Consider the following 17,909-nt stretch of genomic DNA (forward strand, 5'->3'; position numbering starts at 1 on the left):
TTTTTTCTTTTATGATTAGTGTTTTTTGTTTTGGGCGTTTGTTTTTTTTTCATTTTTCCGAAGCTGGAAATGGGGAGGCAGTCAGACAGACTCCCGCATGTGCCTGACCGGGATCCACCCGGCATGCCCACCAGGGGGCGATGCTCTGCCCATCTGGGGCGTCGCTCTGTTGCATCCAGAGCCATTCTAGCGCCTGAGGCAGAGGCCACAGAGCCATCCCCAGCGCCCGGGCCATCTTTGCTCCAATGGAGCCTTGGCTGCGGGAGGGGAAGAGAGAGATAGAGAGGAAGGAGAGGGGGAGGGGTGGAGAAGCAGATGGGCGCCTCTCCTGTGTGCCCTGGCCGGGAATCAAACCTGGGACTCCTGCACGCCAGGCCGATGCTCTACCGCTGAGCCAACCTGCCAGGGCCATGATTAGTGTTTTTTGTGTCTTGTCCAAGAAACTTTTGCCTAGCCCAAGGTCACAAAGATTTTTCTTCCATGCTTTATTTAGATAGGTTCTTTTAGATTAACTTTTATTTTTAGGTCTACAACCCATGTCAAGTTCATTTTTCTGTATGGTGGATGAACTTCTTATGACTGCCATAATAAAATTCCACAAACATCGTGGCTAAAACAGGGGTCAGGAACCTATGGCTTGCGAGCCAGATGTGGCTCTTTTGAAGGCTACATCTGGCTCGCAGACAAATCTTTAATAAAAAAATAATAACATTAAAAATATAAAACAGCCTGACCAGGCAGTGGCGCAGTGGATAGAGTGTTGGACTGGGATGCAGAAGACCCAGGTTCGAGACCCCGAGGTCGCCAGCTTGAGTGCGGGCTCATCTGGTTTGAGCAGAGCTCACCAGTTTGGACCCAAGGTTGCTGGCTAGAGCAAGGGGTTAGTTACTTGGTTTGCAGAAGGCCCATGGTCAAGGCACATATGAGAAAGCAATCAATGAACAACTAAGGTGTCGCAACGAAAAACTGATAATTGATGCTTCTCTTCTCTCTCCGTTCCTGTCTGTCTGTCCCTATCTATCCCTCTCTCTGACTCTCTGTCTTTGTAAAAAAAATTTATATATATATAATTTTATATATATATCATTCTCATGTATTACAATCCATTCATTTCCTACCGCTCATGTTCATGGTTGCAGGTGGCTGGAGCCAATCACAGCTGTCCTCCAGGACAACAGCAAATTTTTATTGGATAATGCATAATGTATACGGGTCGTTGTATGGCTCTCATGGAATTACATTTTAAAATATGTGGCATTCAGCCTGACCTGTGGTGGCGCAATGGATAAAGCATCGACCTGGAAATGCTGAGGTCGCCAGTTCGAAACCCTGGGCTTGCCTGGTCAAGGCACATATGCGAGTTGATGCTTCCAACTCCTCCCCCTTCTTTTTTTTTTTTTTAAACTAGAGCTCTATTTTTTTTTTAATTTTATTTTATTTATTCATTTTTAGAGAGGAGAGAGAGAGGGAGAGAGAGGAGAAAGAGACAGAGAAAGAAGGGGGAGGAGCTGGAAGCATCAACTCCCACACGTGCCTTGACCAGGCAAGCCCAGGGTTTCGAACCGGCGACCTCAGCATTTCCAGGTCGACGCTTTTATCCACTGCGCCACGACAGGTCAGGCTCCTCCCCCTTCTTTCTCTCCTCTCTCTCCCTCTCTCCTCTCTCTAAAAATGAATAAATAAAAAAATATGTGGCATTCATGGCTCTCTCAGCCAAAAAGTTTCCCGACCCCTGGGCTAAAACAACAGATATTTCTTCTCTCTTAGTTCTGGAGGCCAGAAGTCTGAAATTGAGGAGTGGGCCAAGCCCGTTCCCTCCAGAGGTTCTAGGGGAGGTCCTTCCTTGTCTCTTCTGAAGGGGGCCAGCAATCCTTTGCGTTCCTTGGGTTATAGATGCAGTATACCAGTCTCTCTTGTCACATAGCATTCTCCCTGTGTCTGTCTGTCTGTCTGTTTCCTCTCTTCTTAGAAAGACACCAATTATATTAGATTAGGGTGTATTCTCCTTCAATATGGTCTCATTTTAACTGGTTCATATCTGCAAAGACCCTACCTCTACAGGGGACAGGAAGGACACTGGCGTATCTTCCCAGGAAACACAGTTCAAGCCATAACATGAGAATCAAAGTTCACTTTTTCGGGCCCTGGCTCAGCGGTAGAGCGTCGGCCTAGTGTGCGGAGGACCCGGGTTCAATTCCCGGCCAGGGCACACAGGAGAAGCGCACATTTGCTTCTCCACCCCTCCCCCTCTCCTTCCTCTCTGTCTCTCTCTTCCCCTCCCGTAGCCAAGGCTCCATTGGAACAAAGATGGCCCGGGCGCTGGGGATGGCTCTGTGGCCTCTGCCCCAGGCGCTAGAGTGGCTCTGGTCACAACACGGCAACGCCCAGGATGGGCAAAGCATCGCCCCCTGGTGGGCAGAGCGTTGCCCCATGGTGGCATGCCGGGTGGATCCCGGTCAGGCGCTTGTGGGAGTCTGTCTGTCTCTCCCTGTTTCCAGCTTCAGAAAAGAAAAAAAAAAAAAGTTTACTTTTTCCATTCAGATATTTGACTACACAAGCACCATTTCTTTCTTTCTTCCTTTCTTTCCTTCCTCCTTTTCTCCTTCCTTCCTTCCTTTCTTTCTTCCTTCCTTTCTTTCTTTCTTTCTTTTTTTTTGTATTTTTCTGAAGTTGGAAACGGGAAGGCAGTCAGACAGACTCCCGTATGCGCCTGACCGGGATCCACCCAGCATGCCCACCAGGGGGCGATGCTCTGGCCATCTGGGGCGTTGCTCTGTTGCAACCAGAGCCATTCTAGCGCCTGAGGCAGAGGCCACAGAGCCATCCTCAGCGCCCAGGCCAACTTTGCTCCAATGGAGCCTCGGCTGCGGGAGGGGAGGAGAGAGACAGAGAGGAAAGAGAGGAAGAGGAGTGGAGAAGCAGATGGGTGCTTCTCCTGTGTGCCCTGGCTGGGAATCGAACCCAGGACTCCTGCACAACAGGCTGATGCTCTACCACTGAGCCAACCGGCCAGGGCCTCTTTCTTTCTTTCCAATTTCTTTCTTTCTTTCTCTTTCTTCTTTCTTTCTTTCTTTCTTTTTTCTTTCTTTCTTTCTTTCTTTCTTTCTTTCTTTCTTTCTTTCTTTCTTTCTTTCTCAGAGAGGGAGAGAGAAAAAAGGAGAGAGAGAGAGAGCGAGAGAGAGAGAGAGAGAAGGATCAACTCATTGTTCCACTTATTTGTGCACCCTTGATTGCTTCTATATGTGCCCTGACCAGGGCTTGGACCAGCAACCTTAGGATTGAGCCCACAACCCCAGGATAGAACCAGCGACCCTGGCACTCCAGGAGGCAGCTCTATCCACTGCACCACTGGCCAGGGCTCCAGCACCATTTCTTTCTTTCTTTTCTTTTTGTATTTTTCTGATAGTGAGAAGCGGGGAGGCAGAGAGACAGACACCTGTATGCACCCGACTAGGATCTACCCGGCATGCCCACTAGGGGGCGATGCTCTGCCCATCTGGAGCATTGCTTCGTTGCAACCGGAGCTATTCTAGCGCCTGAGGCAGAGGCCATGGAGCTATCCCCAGCACCTGGGCCAACTTTGCTTCAGTGGAGCCTTGGCTGTGGGAGAGGAAGAGAGAGACAGAAAGAAAGAGAGGGGGAGGGGTGAAGAAGCAGATGGGTGCTTCTCCTGTGTGTTCTGGCCAGGAATTGAACCCGGGCTAATGCTCTACCACTGAGCCAAGCAGCCTGGGCTCCAGCCCCATTTCTTTTTTTTTTTTTTTTTTTTTTTTGTATTTTTCTGAAGCTGGAAACGGGAGAGACAGTCAAACAGACTCCCGCATGCGCCTGACCGGGATCCACCTGGCATGCCCACCAGGGGCGACGCTCCGCCCACCAGGGGGCGATGCTCTGCCGCGACCAGAGCCACTCTAGCGCCTGGGGCAGAGGCCAAGGAGCCATCCCCAGCGCCTGGGCCATCCTTGCTCCAATGGAGCCTTGGCTGCAGGAGGGGAAGAGAGAGACAGAGAGGAACGGGGGGGGGGGGGTGGAGAAGCAAATGGGCGCCTCTCTTATGTGCCCTGGCTGGGAATCGAACCCGGGTCCCCCGCACGCCAGGCCGATGCTCTACCGCTGAGCCAACCGGCCAGGGCCAGCCCCATTTCTTAAACATCATAAATGTGAAAATTTATTTCTGGAATCTTAATTCTGTGCCATCCACCTCTATGCCTATCCTTGCACCTATACAACACTGCTTGATTACTGTGGTTTCCTAATAAGTTTTCAAATCAGCTAATGTGATCCCTTTCACTCTGTTCTTTTTTTATTTATTGATTGATTTTAGAGAAAGAGAGAAAGGGGGTGGGGAGAGAAAGAGAGATCAGTTTGTTGTTCCACCCATTCACGCATTTATTAGTTCATTCCTGTGTGTGCCTTCACCGGCAGTCGAACCTGCAACCTTTCTATATCAGGACCATACTCTAGCCAACTGAGCTATCCACCCAGGGCCCAATTTTGTTCTTTTTCAAAATTGTTTTGTATATTCTAGGTCCTTTGCATTTCTATATAATTTGAGGGTCAGTGTGTCAATTTCTACTGAAAAGCACGCTGGGCTTGCCTAGAAGTCAACAATCACTTCAGGAAGAGTTGTCATTTGGGCACAGAATTCTAAGATGACCCCAAGATTCCTGCCTCCTAGCATACAAACCTATACAATCCCTTCCTGCTGAGGCAGAGCAGAACCTCCGCGCATGATGGGACATCACTCCCATGGTTAGGGTACTAATCAGCTGACTTTGAGTTCATCAAAAGGGAGATTATCTGGGTGTGCCTGACCTAGTCAGGTGAGCCCTTAATCAAGACCAGGAAACCTCGTAAAGGGAGGGATTCAAAGCATGAGAGGGGCTATGGAGGGGGCCAGGTGGCAAGAAACCTTAGGTAGCCCTGGCCGGTTGGCTCAGCGGTAGAGCGTCAGCCTGGCGTGCGGGGGACCCGGGTTCGATTCCTGGCCAGGGCACATAGGAGAAGCGCCCATTTGCTTGTCCATCCCCCCCCCCTCCTTCCTCTCTGTCTCTCTCTTCCCCTCCCGCAGCCAAGGCTCCATTGGAGCAAAGATGGCCTGGGCGCTGGGGATGGCTCCTTGGCCTATGCCCCAGGCGCTGGAGTGGCTCTGGTCGCCGCAGAGCGACGCCCCGGAGGGGCAGAGCATCGCCCCCTGGTGGGCAGAGCGTCGCCCCCTGGTGGGCGTGCCGGGTGGATCCTGGTCGGGTGCATGCGGGAGTCTGTCTGACTGTCTCTCCCTGTTTCCAGCTTCAGAAAAATACAAAAAAAAAAAAGAAAAAAAAAAAAAGAAAGAAACCTTAGGTAGCCTCTGGGAGCTGAAAGCGTTCCTTGAACAATAGCCAATGAAAGAACAGGCACCTCCATCCTATAGTCATAAGGAACTGAATTCTACCCAGAACCATGTGAGTTTGGGAGAGGACCCTGAGTTTCTTCTATGATTACAGCCTGTGAGACCCTGAGTAGAGAATCTAGTTCCATCATGCCCAGACTTCTGACCTGTACAAACTTTCAGGTAATAAATATTATTTTAAGCTCCTGAGTTTTTGTTATAGAATAGAATATCGTTATAGCAAAGAAACTTAATACAGTCATCCTGACAGTATTGGGTCTTCTGACTCATGATTATAGAATGTCTTTCGGTCTATGTAGATCTTTCATTGCATGATTCCATTTATGTGCAGAATAGGCAAATCCATGCAAGTAGAAAGTAGACTGGTGGTTGCCAGGGCCGGGAGGAAGGAGAACGAGGAGACAGTGCTTAATGGGTATGAGGTTTCCCTTTGAAGTGATGAAAATGTTCTGGAATTAGGTGGATGGGATGGTTGCACAACATTGTGAATATACGAAAGGCCACCAAAAAGTGCAATTTTAAAAATAGTTAATGGTTATTTTTGCTATGTGAATTTTTCCTTAGTGGAAAAAAATTTTTTAAAAACCCACGCTAAGAGACCACATGTTCTATCCCAGGTTGCATATGTCTCCTCGTGGGAAGTAACAGTGCCCTGTGGGTGAAAGTCAGGGGGGTCAAGACTCTCTCACCTGCCGGTGGGGCTACAAAGTGGGTCAGGCCCTGGGGAAAAGAATTTGCCAATATCTGCAAAATTAATTACACTGCTTTACAAAAGAGAATAAGGAGGTTCTGCAAACACAGATATGGACGACTATTGGGATATATTAAGTGACAAGTGCAAGTGCTTCTTTGTTGGGGGCATTGAGGAGAGTTAGGCAGAGGTGAGACATCACCATGTCTGCCCTTTTGTGCTGATGTGTGAACCAGGTGAATGTCTGGCCTTTGCAGAACAGTTCAAGGTAAACAAGAAAAGATCAGCATCCTCCCTTCCCACTCAGCAAGCTCTGTGACCATTCCTCCCCACTCTCCTTCTCCTCCTTCCTTCCCTCTATTCTAGTTCCTGCTCACCTCGCATCTGCATGTGGATCTCCCCTTCCCAGTTTTGGGATGGCTGACTTGCCATTCTTATCAGCTTCAATGTCACTACGCCAGTAAGTCCTCTTCACCTTGCTTGTTCATTTTTTGTTTCCCTATTTGTTACTTATAGCCACATACACTCACTCACACTACCTCACACACATACGCACACAAAATGAATGAATCCCGGGCAAGTAAGGTAAACCTGGCTCCACTGTGTCTCCACTGTCTCCACTGTGTCTTTGGGATCTAGCCCACCTCTGGCTTTGGCACACTGGTCCCCAGAAATATTGTTGACTGCTTACTGACTTCAGTGACCTCATGTATTTTCAGAACATCAGATAGGAGCTCCCCAACTTCTCTCTGCAGATGTCCAGCCTCACCGCTGAGCTCCACATTCATGTCAACCCAAGGTCTCAAGGCACGAGCCCCAGGGCTAGCCAGCACTTGCCCCTGCAACAACTCAGGGGACAGCTGTAAGCAGTTTGCTCTGCCAATGCTCTTCCAGCTCAGCCTCCTGCAGTCCTTTCTTTTTTTTTTCCTTTTTTTCTTTTTTACAGAGACAGAAAGAGAGTCAGAGAGAGGGATAGACAGGGACAGACAGACAGGAACGGAGAGATGAGAAGCATCAATCATTAGTTTTTCGTTGCGCATTGCGACACCTTAGCTGTTCATTGATTGCTTTCTCATATGTGTCTTGACCGCGGGCCTTCAGCAGACCGAGTAACCCCCTTGCTCAAGCCAGTGACCTTGGGTCCAAGATGGTGAGTTTTTGCTCAAACCAGATGAGCCTGTGGTCAAGCTGGTGACCTCTGGGTCTCGAACCTGGGTCCTCCGCATCCCAGCTGGACGCTCTATCTGCTGCGCCACCACCTGGTCAGGCGGCAGTCCTTTCTTAAGACAAGGGGTTCCGCCCTGGGGCCCCCACCATGGGATAGCCTTTTCCATCTCTTCACTGGCTACAAGGAAGTGGGTCTTCTTCTCTGCCAATCTCCCTACCCAGTGGTGGGATTTAGCCGGTTTGCACCGGTTCTGCAGAACTAATACCTAATTTTTTGATGAGTTTGGTGAACCGGTTGTTAAAATGGCACTTGTAATCAGGGTTCTCTCTAAGGTGGGCGCCTGGGCAGCCGCCCAATGTGGAAATCACAAATTTACATTCCTTGCTCTTTTTTTTTACGTTCATCTGCGCAACAGCATATTCTAAACACCTGTAGTGATGTTCATTCCGTCCATAGGTGAAAAAATTGCAAGTGTGGACACCAATCAAGAAGCAATATGGAAATATCTTAAATAAGTTTTATTGTTTTTTGTCAGGTATTACTTAATATTTTTAATAATATTTTAAAACTCATAACATAATCTAGTTTTGTGTACCTCTTTTATTGTTCTTATTTAAGTATTAAATGCTTGAAATAATAAAGCACCTTTCGGTATATCATTTTTTTATACTTAAAACGGTCATTAGGGCAGAGAACCAGTTGTTATATTATTATATTTGAACCCCATCACTGCCCTTATCCCTTGATCCCGATCTCAAAGGGCTCCCTACTGCCTCAGTGCAACCTGCCAGGGACTAAGGGGGCCTTCCATAAACCAGGTACTTCCCTGCCAGAACCCAAAATTGGGCCTCAAGGAGCTTGTTTTCCAGAAGGTGCAAGGCTGAAGGCAGCCTTGAAAACCATCTGCCGGCCTGACCTGTGGTGGCGCAGTGGGATAAAGTGTCGACCTGGAACACTGAGGTTGCCGGTTCGAAACCTTGGGCTTGCCTGGTCAAGGCACATATGGGAGTTGATGCTTCCAGCTCCTCCCCCCCCCCTCTCTATCCCCTCTCTCTCTAAAAAATCAATAAAATATTAAAAAAAAAAGAAAAGAAAACCATCTGCCATTGTGTGAGCTGGCTGAGAGGGGCTCATTTCTCTGGGAAGCCTGTGCTTCTAATGGCTCCTCAAAGAATACAGGAGGAAGGTTGGTGCAGAAGGCTAAACAATCCCCTCTCTAGGGTTCCAGGACCCAAACAAAAGGTCCCATTGAGTTTCCCCAGACTTGTTCATGACCTAGGGTCAGGCCTGGCCACCCCCCTCCCTGCTGCGCCTGAGGTGCTCTAGCCTACTCTACCCTCCTCCCTCCTCCAAGTGATCCCAGATGGATACATCTCAGAGCCAGGGCCCCGAAGCACAGGTGAGAGCTCTTGCTGCCAGCCAGGTCCCCCCAGGCCATGACTGAACAGGACACAGGGTCCTGTGTGCGGAGGGCACAGGAGCTTCTGCGCCCAGCAGAACCCACACATTTGCCAGGGAGGGGAGGCCAGACCCAGAGCTAGGGAGCTCCCTACTAGCCAGAGGCTGTCCCCTGTCCCCTCGGCTTGGCCTCAGGCCTCAGGGTGGGAGGAGGAGTGTTCAGCTTGCCTTCCTCAGCCTCCTGGAGCCAGGTCTGCGTGCCTCAGCATACCCAAGAACAGGGAGAACCCACCCCTAACCCAGATTCCCCCCTTGAGGCTGTGAAAGCGACCGGCTCCAAGGCAGTCTGAGAAGGGCACTCGCAACAGCCTTCTCACGTCGAGACTAAGGAAGATTCCGGGAAGGGCCCAGAGCAAGGAAGGCAAGGCTGGGTTTGCACAGCTATGGTACCAATACAGGGTGGCTGGGAGCCCCAGGATAGCCCTGTGCCCTAGAGGACAAGCAACTTGGAGACACAAGAAGAGCCCACGGGCCTGGGAGGGAGGCCTGGAGTGGAGCTCCCCTCCCACTCACAGTAAAGAACCACAATGCCACGTAGGTGCCCTGCGGGCAGACACTGCAGGGCCAGCTGGGCCCGCCCAGCCCCTGTGGGTTGCAAACGCTCCCCTTCTCCATCCACACTCACATTCCCACCCATACCAAACATACACTTTCTCACCAGACACAAAGACCACAAGAATTGTATGATTCCATTTATGTGCAACTTGCAGAATAGGCAAATCCACACAGACAGGAAGTAGACTAGAGGGTACCAGGGGCTGGGAGAGAGACTGCTAACAGGTACAGGGTCTCCTTTCGGGGTGCCGGGAATACCCTAGAGCTAGACAGAGGAGATGGCTGCACAACACTGACAATGTACACTTACAAATAGCCCAAATGGTGAACTTTATGTTATGTGAATTTTATCTCAAAAAATGTTTTTTAAATAATACACACTACAAGTGCTCTGACTCTGACACGTTGCATTTCTTTATCATGAAACAAAAAAGCAGTAAGTGACAACATCAGGGACGGCAGGTGATCAGTGACGTCACAGAGGGGGTAGCCGGGTGTCTGGAACCCCGGAGACCTGGGCGATGGGGAGGCTGAAGGGAACGAGGGGAGCGAGCTTGTTTGTCCTCTGCATTCACCGGATCTAGTGTGAGGACAAAGGGGCAGAGAAGGGAAACCAGTGGCGGGGCGGGCTGGCCCATGGCTTGCGGTCCCCTAGCAGAACAGTGCAACCCCGCCCCCAGCCCGGCCAGCTCCTCCCTCCCGCGCCAGCTGACCAGCCCAGCGACGGGGCCGCGCAGAGGGGCCTCTTTACCGTGTACTTGTCCCACTTCTTCTCTGGGTCGTAGGGCTCCCAGCGGCTGGCAGGAAAGATATGCTTGTTCTTCTCATACCAGCTCCTTAACACCACTTTGCCCGCATGCGACTGAGGAAGGGAGAAGGGCCAGGCCTCTGGTTCAGCCAGCAGGGGGCCCGAGCGCTCCCCTCCTCCTTCCCTCGGCCCCCACGGCCCCACCGTACCTCGTCCTTTTCCACCGTGGCATCACTGAGCAGCCGCACATCATCGTGAACATCGAAATTAAAGAGTGGCCCTGCAAGAAAGAAGCAGCCCGTCTGCCCTCAGGCTGCTGCCCTGACAGGCTGGGGACAAGCTGCTGGGCAGGGCACACTCACCACTCTTCCCTCGCGCCTTGGTGACGATGAAATCATAGAAGCTGTGGTGCTAGGAAGGTAGGAAAGCCGTGGCTGATGACCCATCTCTGCCTCTCCTACCTGCCTGCCCGCAGACTGGATGCGGGCAGCACTACCTGAGCCCCCAGCCCAAACCAAGGCCCTAGAGCAGAGACTGTCCCACAAAGCCCCCAGGCACGCCAACGCCCAGCAGCCCTCCCACCGCCACCCCGCCCAGGGCTGTGGGAAGAGAGGGGACTCACATGGGGTATGATCAGGTCCTCCTTGATGTACATGAGCTGTTCCACCCCAGCTGACCTGAGAGAAAGGCAAGGGGGTGTGGATGGATGAGAAAGCAGCCAGCCGAGGAGGCCAGGGCTGGGGCTGGGAGGCCACCGTACCTGCCCTGAGGCAGGCTGCTAGGTTTGGTGAGCCCAGGACAGCGTCCACTGTCCTCCACTTCTGGGCTAACGAGCTAAAGCCAATGCTTCCATCTGAACTGCGTGTGGTGAGAGGGCTGGGAAAACATCCTGACCCTCTCCTCAGGCACAGTGCCAGCACGCCACCTTCCTACCCAGGGACAATCATCCTGGGGTGCCGCAAGCAGCAGCTACCACTTGGGGGCTGTGGTACCAGGGCTGGGACTGCAGGCTGCACAGGCTCACACAGGCTCACACAGGCTCACGCAGAGACACATGTGCACACACACCCTACCTGAGCTCACTGAAGTCTTTGCGCAGGATCTCAAGGGCCTTCTGCAGGAACTGCTGCATAGTGTTTCCTTTTTTCATCTGCATGAGTGGGCCCAAGAGCCAGCACCCAGGACACCAAAGAGTTGGCAGAGTAAGAGGGAAGCCTGGAGGAAGGTTCTCAAGAAGACAGTGGCCTGGAGGCCCCTGCCAGGGACCTGGACCCCTCATTACTGTCACAGGTAGCCAGGTCCTCTTCCCTGTTCCCCCCAAGACCCCCAGGGCCCACCCCCATGAAGGGGCCTGCGGGGTTCCAAAGTCAGGACTAAAGCTCCTTCTCACTGAATCTGAGGAGCACAGGGAGTGGGGTGCACGCCCCACACTGCCAACCTTGACTGTCCGCCGGTGCCCAGAGCCATCCCAGTAACTGAAGGTGATCTCAATCTCCTCGCCTACAAAGCAGAATTGCCATTTCGACTTCAGAATCACGGGTGCCCAGCTGCCGCAGCTCCCTGGGGCTCATCCCCAGCCCCGGGTCTCACTGCTCCGTAGGCCAGCCAAGAGGATCCCATTTGGGGAGCACTCACTCTTGATCTTCTCCTGCTTGGCTTCCCATTCCTGCCGCAGCTCCTCCCGGAGCCGATTCTCCTCCTCCTGGGAAAGGAAAGGGATATGAGAGGGAGGTCCGAGGCTGCTCAGAGGGCAGGCAGGGCCTCACTCCTGAGCAAAGGCCTCTGCCAAGGTCAGGGTCAGGGCTGGAGTCAGGCTGCCTTTACCTCACGGTCACGGTCAGGCAAAAAGCTTGTGTCCACATCTGGGTTCTTCCCCAATTTTCTCTTCTTCACAGGAATCTCTGGAGCCAAAGGAAACAGGAGTCAGCTGTGTGATGGGCCTGTTTCCATGGCACCCTGGACCTTTGTCTCTTAGGCCTCAGCTCAAACGCCACCTCCTTGGAGGCTTTGCTTCCTAGACCATACTGGCTGGGACACACTGCCCTCTGCTCCCAGCCACAACAGCCTGCATGGTCCTCTTCACAGTACCTATGGAGACCTAAAAGGCACCCTTGCAAAGAAGCCTTCACCTTGGCCCTGGCCGGTTGGCTCAGTGGTAGAGCGTCAGCCTGGCGTGCAGAAGTCCCGGGTTCAATTCCCAGCCAGGGCACACAGGAGAGGTGCCCATTTGCTTCTCCACCCCTCCCTCTCTCCTTCCTCTCTGTCTCTCTCTTCCCCTCCCGCAGCGAGGCTCCATTGGAGCAAAGATGGCCCAGGCGCTGGGGATGGCTCCTTGGCCTCTGCCCCAGGCGCTAGAGTGGTTCTGGTCGCAACAGAGCGACGCCCCAGAGGGGCAGAGCATCGCCCCCTGGTGGGCATGCTGGGTGGATCCCGGTTGGGCACATGCGGGAGTCTGTCTGACTCTGCCTGTCTCTCCCCGTTTCCAGCTTCAGAAAAAAAGAAGCCTTCACCTTGATATCTACTGCCAGCAGCTGGATGACCAGGCACTGCCTTCTTGTCCTGTTAGCTGTGACCTAGAGTACCTCGGCACAGGGCCAGTGTCTGAGGCAGCAAAGGCCCCTTCGCATTGGATGGGTAAGGCATCTGCAAAGGGGCGAGTGCTTGAGGGAAAACCCCTCTGTGCTAGGAGCTGTGCTCACCATAGTCACATAGCTGATGTCTCGTTTAATCCTCACAAGAGCCCCAAAAGGGCATGACACTCCCTTTTCCCATTTAGGAAACTAAAGCCCAAAGTCCCATGGCTACTAAGACCAGAGCCAATAGGAAGAAGAAAAGGCCAGCCTTGCCAATATCCTGGACTCTGGGACTCAGTTTCCCCAATTAGGATATGGATGAACTAGAATAGAGGTTCTCTTTTTTTTTTTTTTTTTTTTTGTATTTTTTCCGAAGCTGGAAACGGGGAGGGAGTCAAACAGACTCCCGCATGCGCCCGACCGGGATCCACCCAGCATGCCCACCAGGGGGCGATGCTCTGCCCATCTGGGGCATTGCTCTGTTGCAACCAGAGCCATTCTAGCGCCTGAGGCAGAGGCCATAAAGCCATCCTCAGCACCCGGGCCAACTTTGCTCCAATGGAGCCTTGGCTGCAGGAGGGGAAGAGAGAGACAGAGAGGAAGGAGAGGGGGAGGGGTGGAGAAGCAGATGGGCGCTTCTCCTGTGTGCCCTGGCCGGGAATCGAACCCAGGACTCCTGCACGCCAGGCCGACGCTCTACCACTGAGCCAACCGGCCAGGGCCTAGAATAGTGGTTCTTCAACTTGCTGGTCTCAGCACTCCTGAACACAGTTACCGAGGACCCCAGAGAGCTCATCTATGGGGTTTGCAGCCATCGATATTTACCGAATTAGGAACTGAGCCTGAGAAACACTGAAGACTCTAGAACAGAAGAGCAAGCACTGTCACCTGTCAGAGGAATCATGTCATCATGTCACAGTGCTTCTGGAAAACTCCACTGCACACTCATGAAAGAACCAGAGTGCAAAAGGCCATGAATATCGTTGCATAATTATAAAAATGTTTTTGACGTTGCAGACCCCTCAAAAGGTTTTCAGAGACCCCCAGGGGTCCTGGAGCACCCTTGAGAACCACAGACCCGTAGACAAAGCTGCATCCTGGCCTGATACTCCAAGGCAGGGTTTCCAGAGCCTGGCTGTACATTAGAATCCCCCAGAGTTTTTAACAAATCCCACACTGATAGCTCATCACTGGATCCCCGCAACGAAGCTTCTGAGAGGGAATTCCCAATGAGACCTCAGTAACACACAGAGGTTGACAGCCTTCCCCCAGACTGCTGGCTAAAACAGTAACCCCTACCACATAGATGATGTGCTGATGGTAATATATTAGATACCAAATATCACTAAATACTTACTATTACCAACTAATACTAAAATTAACTTCACTTGTTTCTTTTCATATGCTTTACTGTGGCTCCTGGAACACCTGCAATGCCAGGAGGCCCACAAGCTTACTCCTGTCCACATCAGCCACTTCCATTAAAGCTGTCACATCCACCCTGGCTGGGTACTCAGTTAGATTAGAGCATTGTTCTGATGCACCAAGGTTGAGGGTTCGATCCTCGGTCAGGGTACATACAAGAAGCAAACAATGAATGCACAACTAAGTGGAACAACAAACCCATGCTCCCCCCCAAAAAAAACCCTGCCATACCCAGCCTGTCACCACATTGAGTAGTGCCATCTTGCACCACTCCTTGGCCATCATATTTTCTAAACCAGGCCAAACCTGCCATTACCCTCCCAAGCCCTCAAATGTATCCCTCTTGCTGCTCCACTTCCGGGCTCACTCATTTCTCGACTCTACACATTCCCTTCCCCCATTTCTCTGGCAGCTAATAAAATTCCCCTCATTGGCTCAACACAACTATTCCCAATGGGACACTTTCCCTGAGCCCTGGATTGGTCCTGGGCTGGCCCTGAGCCCTGGCAGGTTGCATGCTGACCCACTGATTCCCGTGAGAGGGACAGTGCCCTGCTTTTGTCCCTCTGCCCTGGCCCCGGCCTAGCCTGGAGCAGGAGCAAGGCATATAGGGCCCCATGCCGGCTTCATCCTTACTCCCCACCCTTCCAAAGTTGTCCCTATAACTCCTTGTTCCCTCAGCTGAGACCTGCACTGCCCAATTGTAGCCACTGAATTTCTGTGGCTGTGTCAATTTATACTGAAATTTTTTGTGTATGACAGAGACAGAGACAGAGAGAGGAACAGGTAGGGGCAGACAGACAGGACGGGAGAGAGATGAGAAGCATCAATTCTTCGTTGCAGCACCTTAGTTGTTCATTGATTGCTTTCTCATATGTGCCTTGACCGTGGGGCTACAGCAGACCAAGTAACCCCTTGCTCAAGCCAGCGACCTTGGGCTCAAGCTGGTGAGCTAAGCTCAAACCAGATGAGCTCACATTCAAGCCGGTGACCTTGGGGTTTCAAACCTGGGTCCTCTACATCCCAGTCCGACGCTCTATCCACTGCACCACCGCCTGGTCAGGCTACACTGAAATTTAAAAAAAATGTTTATTGTATTTATTTGGGGGGGGAGGGAGAGAGAGAGGAACATCAATCTGCTCCTGTATGTGCCCCGGTTGGACATCGAATCAGCAACCTTTGTGCTTTGGGACGATGCTCCAACCAACTGAGCTATATGACCAGGGTGATTTCTACACTGAAATTCATCAAACAAAATTTAATGATCTGGTGCCCCAGTCACATGAACCACATGCTCAGTGGCCACCCGGCAGCATAGACACATATATTTCTGCCATCATGGAAAGTTCTGATCTAGACCACCCTCTCTCCTCCTGGGTCCATCCTTCGTGGTACCTACAACACCTTGCTCTGACAGCCTCTTGCACTGAAGACCCTATGCCCCTGTACAGGGGCCGTACAATGGCTCTGACTCACTCCGCCACTGAAAGCGAGCCCCAGCCCCAACTCAGTTTTATCTACAGTGCAGACTGGGCTCTTTCTCTCCTGCCCTGACATGTGAGGTTGGGAATCACAAACGCTGCGGGCAATCAAGGCTGGGTGGTGGATATGCTTCTTCACTCTAGAACCAGAAACCCAGGACAGAGCACTGCAGGCAAGGCCCCTCCCTCGTGCCCCAAGACTGCCCTCACCTTCCCTTTCCAACTCCTCCTCATACATGGCCTCTTCCTCCTCCTCCTCGCCCACCTCCTCTTCTTCCTCCAGGGTGAAGGACAGGCTGGAGATCTTCCGCTTGGCCTCCTTCTTGCGCTCCTTCTCTCTCAGCTTCTCCAGCTTCCTGCCAAGGCATGGATAGCCATCATGCACCACATCCTCACTCCAAGACCCCTTCTTTGACCCAGAGCCCCCTACGTGCTCACTGTGGTGCCCACGTGGTGCAGACCCTGAGAAGTCCTACTGTCCTGGGTTACTTCGAGCTCATGGGCAGGGCTTTTATTATGGCACAAGGGTCCCCCATTCAAGATACAGAAACAGCTTGACTCAACCCCAAGCACTAGCTACATCTCAGAGGGGGATCACAGGTAGGGAGGAGAGGACACACAGCTGAAGCTCCTTCGACTGCTCCTTCTTGGCCAGCTGCTTCTCCCGTTCCTTCACCAATGCCTCCTGCTTGGCCTTCATGTCATTCAGGGTTACAAGTCCTGTGAGGCCAGGAAACATGGGGGTAAGGATTGGTCACCCAGAGTCAGCAAAGCAACAGGCCTCTGGATTCAAGAGAGGGTGACATGTGTGGCTTTGCTTACCTACGGTGCTGGACTTGAGCTCCGCCTCCACAGCATCATAGTGTGCAGAAAACTTCTTGTCAATGTTGGATTTCATTATGTTCTCCTGTAGGAGAGGAAGAGTAGGGTGGAAGTGGGGACCTGGGCCTGCGTTCTAGTCCCAGATCTGCTCCTGGTCTACATGACCTTGGGAGAGACACGTCCCCTTTCCTAGGTTGGTAGAAGGTCCCACAGGGCTGTGAGGGGCTCTTTCAGTGCTGGGGCACTGAATGAGGTTGTTTCCTTGTGACCTTTGAGCTGCCTCCCGCTGGGGACCAGAGCTCCCTTAGCCTGGAGCCACAGTCTCTACCTGCCTTTGGAGTTTTTCATAACCAGCTTTTCAGCTAAAGCTCTTGGCTTGTAACCCAAGACAAGGACGGGGTGACAGGAGAGTCAATAGTAGTCAAGGGCCTAGTCCCTCACTGAGCAATGTTGTTGCTCCCTCTGGGCTCTGGATGTTGCCAACAGTTCCCGTGAGGTCTCCTCACTCCAGCTCAGCTCCATCCCACATAGGTCTCCCTAGCCAGTGGCCTCCAGGGAGTCAGAACTGGGACAGTGGGCAATAAACTGAGGCCTCAGCAGGCCTCAGCATGGGGCCACTTCCTTGAGCCCGGCTTCCACAGGACCTAAGGTGGGTGTCTGTTCGCCCCTCCTGTCCTGAGCCCACGCTCTTCCAAAGGAAGAGTCTCTTGCAAAGCCCAAGGGAGGGCACCTTCCTTCCCGACCTCCCACTCACTGAAGCCTTTTGTGAACCGCTAGCACCCCTGGTCCTCATGCCTACTTTTGTTGCTGCGCAAAAGGCTCTGGAAAGAGTCTCAGAAACCGGTGGGCTGGCTGGGGCCTGTGGGGCCTACCCCTCCTGGTATCCATTGGCTCAGGGCAGAGACCTCACTCTCTGGTCTCAGGGACCAGAGCCAGGATGCTCTGTGCACCCACCCAAGGGGCTCTCTGATGTGAACAATGGAACCACTGACTGTTGCTTCCTCCAGGTGGAGTTTGTCACAAGCTAGTTCAGCTCAGCCTTCTGGGCCCATTTTACAGATGAGCAGACAGTCGCCGGCTCACTTCTGCCCCTTGCTGGAGGTCAGCCAGCAAGAGCCCCGCTCCGGCTCAGAGCCAAGCTCTACGCCCGCCTCCCGGGGTCGCGCGGGGCCCCAGGAGGCCCGGGCAGTGGGCAGCGCGCATGATCTGAGGCGCCCCGGCCCAGCCCGCACCTCGGCGATCCTCTGCTTCATCTGCTCCATCTGCTCGCGCTGCTTCTCCCGCTTCTTCATCAGGTGCATGGCGCGGCCCGCTTCGCTCGCGGCGCCCTTGTACTGAGCCATGGTGGCGGTGGCAGCGGCAGAACAGCGGCAGCAGAGACAGCAGCCCGGCGGTCAGCGGCTGTGGTGACCGCGACGTACGGCCTCAGTGCAGTCAGCAGACGCCCGCCCGGCCGCGCGCGCGCGCCGTGACGTCCGACAGGGAGCGCGCGGGGGCCCCGCCCCGCGCCAACTGCCCCGGCACGTGACCACCGCCCGCCCCGCCCTGCGAACCACCGGAGGCCGGCCTCCAGTACCCTCCGCTTCCTGCTGTCGA

General features: G+C 52.8%; 1 protein-coding gene and 1 non-coding gene across 2 annotated transcripts; both read right to left on the reverse strand.

The window, feature by feature from the left end:
• Positions 1-2,940: 2,940 nt before the first annotated feature.
• TRNAN-GUU (transfer RNA asparagine (anticodon GUU)) lies at positions 2,941-3,016 on the reverse strand. The gene has a single exon. It is a non-coding gene; the product is annotated as a tRNA-Asn (tRNA).
• A 6,640-nt stretch (positions 3,017-9,656) lies between these two features.
• FAM50A (family with sequence similarity 50 member A) lies at positions 9,657-17,785 on the reverse strand. Its single transcript, XM_066249933.1, has 13 exons — positions 17,546-17,785; positions 16,314-16,398; positions 16,112-16,211; positions 15,702-15,847; positions 11,837-11,913; positions 11,648-11,714; positions 11,451-11,512; positions 11,086-11,162; positions 10,635-10,689; positions 10,375-10,423; positions 10,222-10,292; positions 10,016-10,126; positions 9,657-9,844 (listed from the first exon to the last, which is right to left on the reverse strand). Exons 1-13 carry the CDS (start codon positions 17,654-17,656, stop codon positions 9,836-9,838), a joined length of 1,020 nt encoding a protein of 339 aa, XP_066106030.1. The 5' UTR covers positions 17,657-17,785; the 3' UTR covers positions 9,657-9,835.
• Between the last annotated feature and the right edge of the window lie 124 nt (positions 17,786-17,909).

Source organism: Saccopteryx bilineata, chromosome X, assembly GCF_036850765.1.
Source record: "Saccopteryx bilineata isolate mSacBil1 chromosome X, mSacBil1_pri_phased_curated, whole genome shotgun sequence".
NCBI classification, from domain to species: Eukaryota; Metazoa; Chordata; class Mammalia; order Chiroptera; family Emballonuridae; genus Saccopteryx; species Saccopteryx bilineata.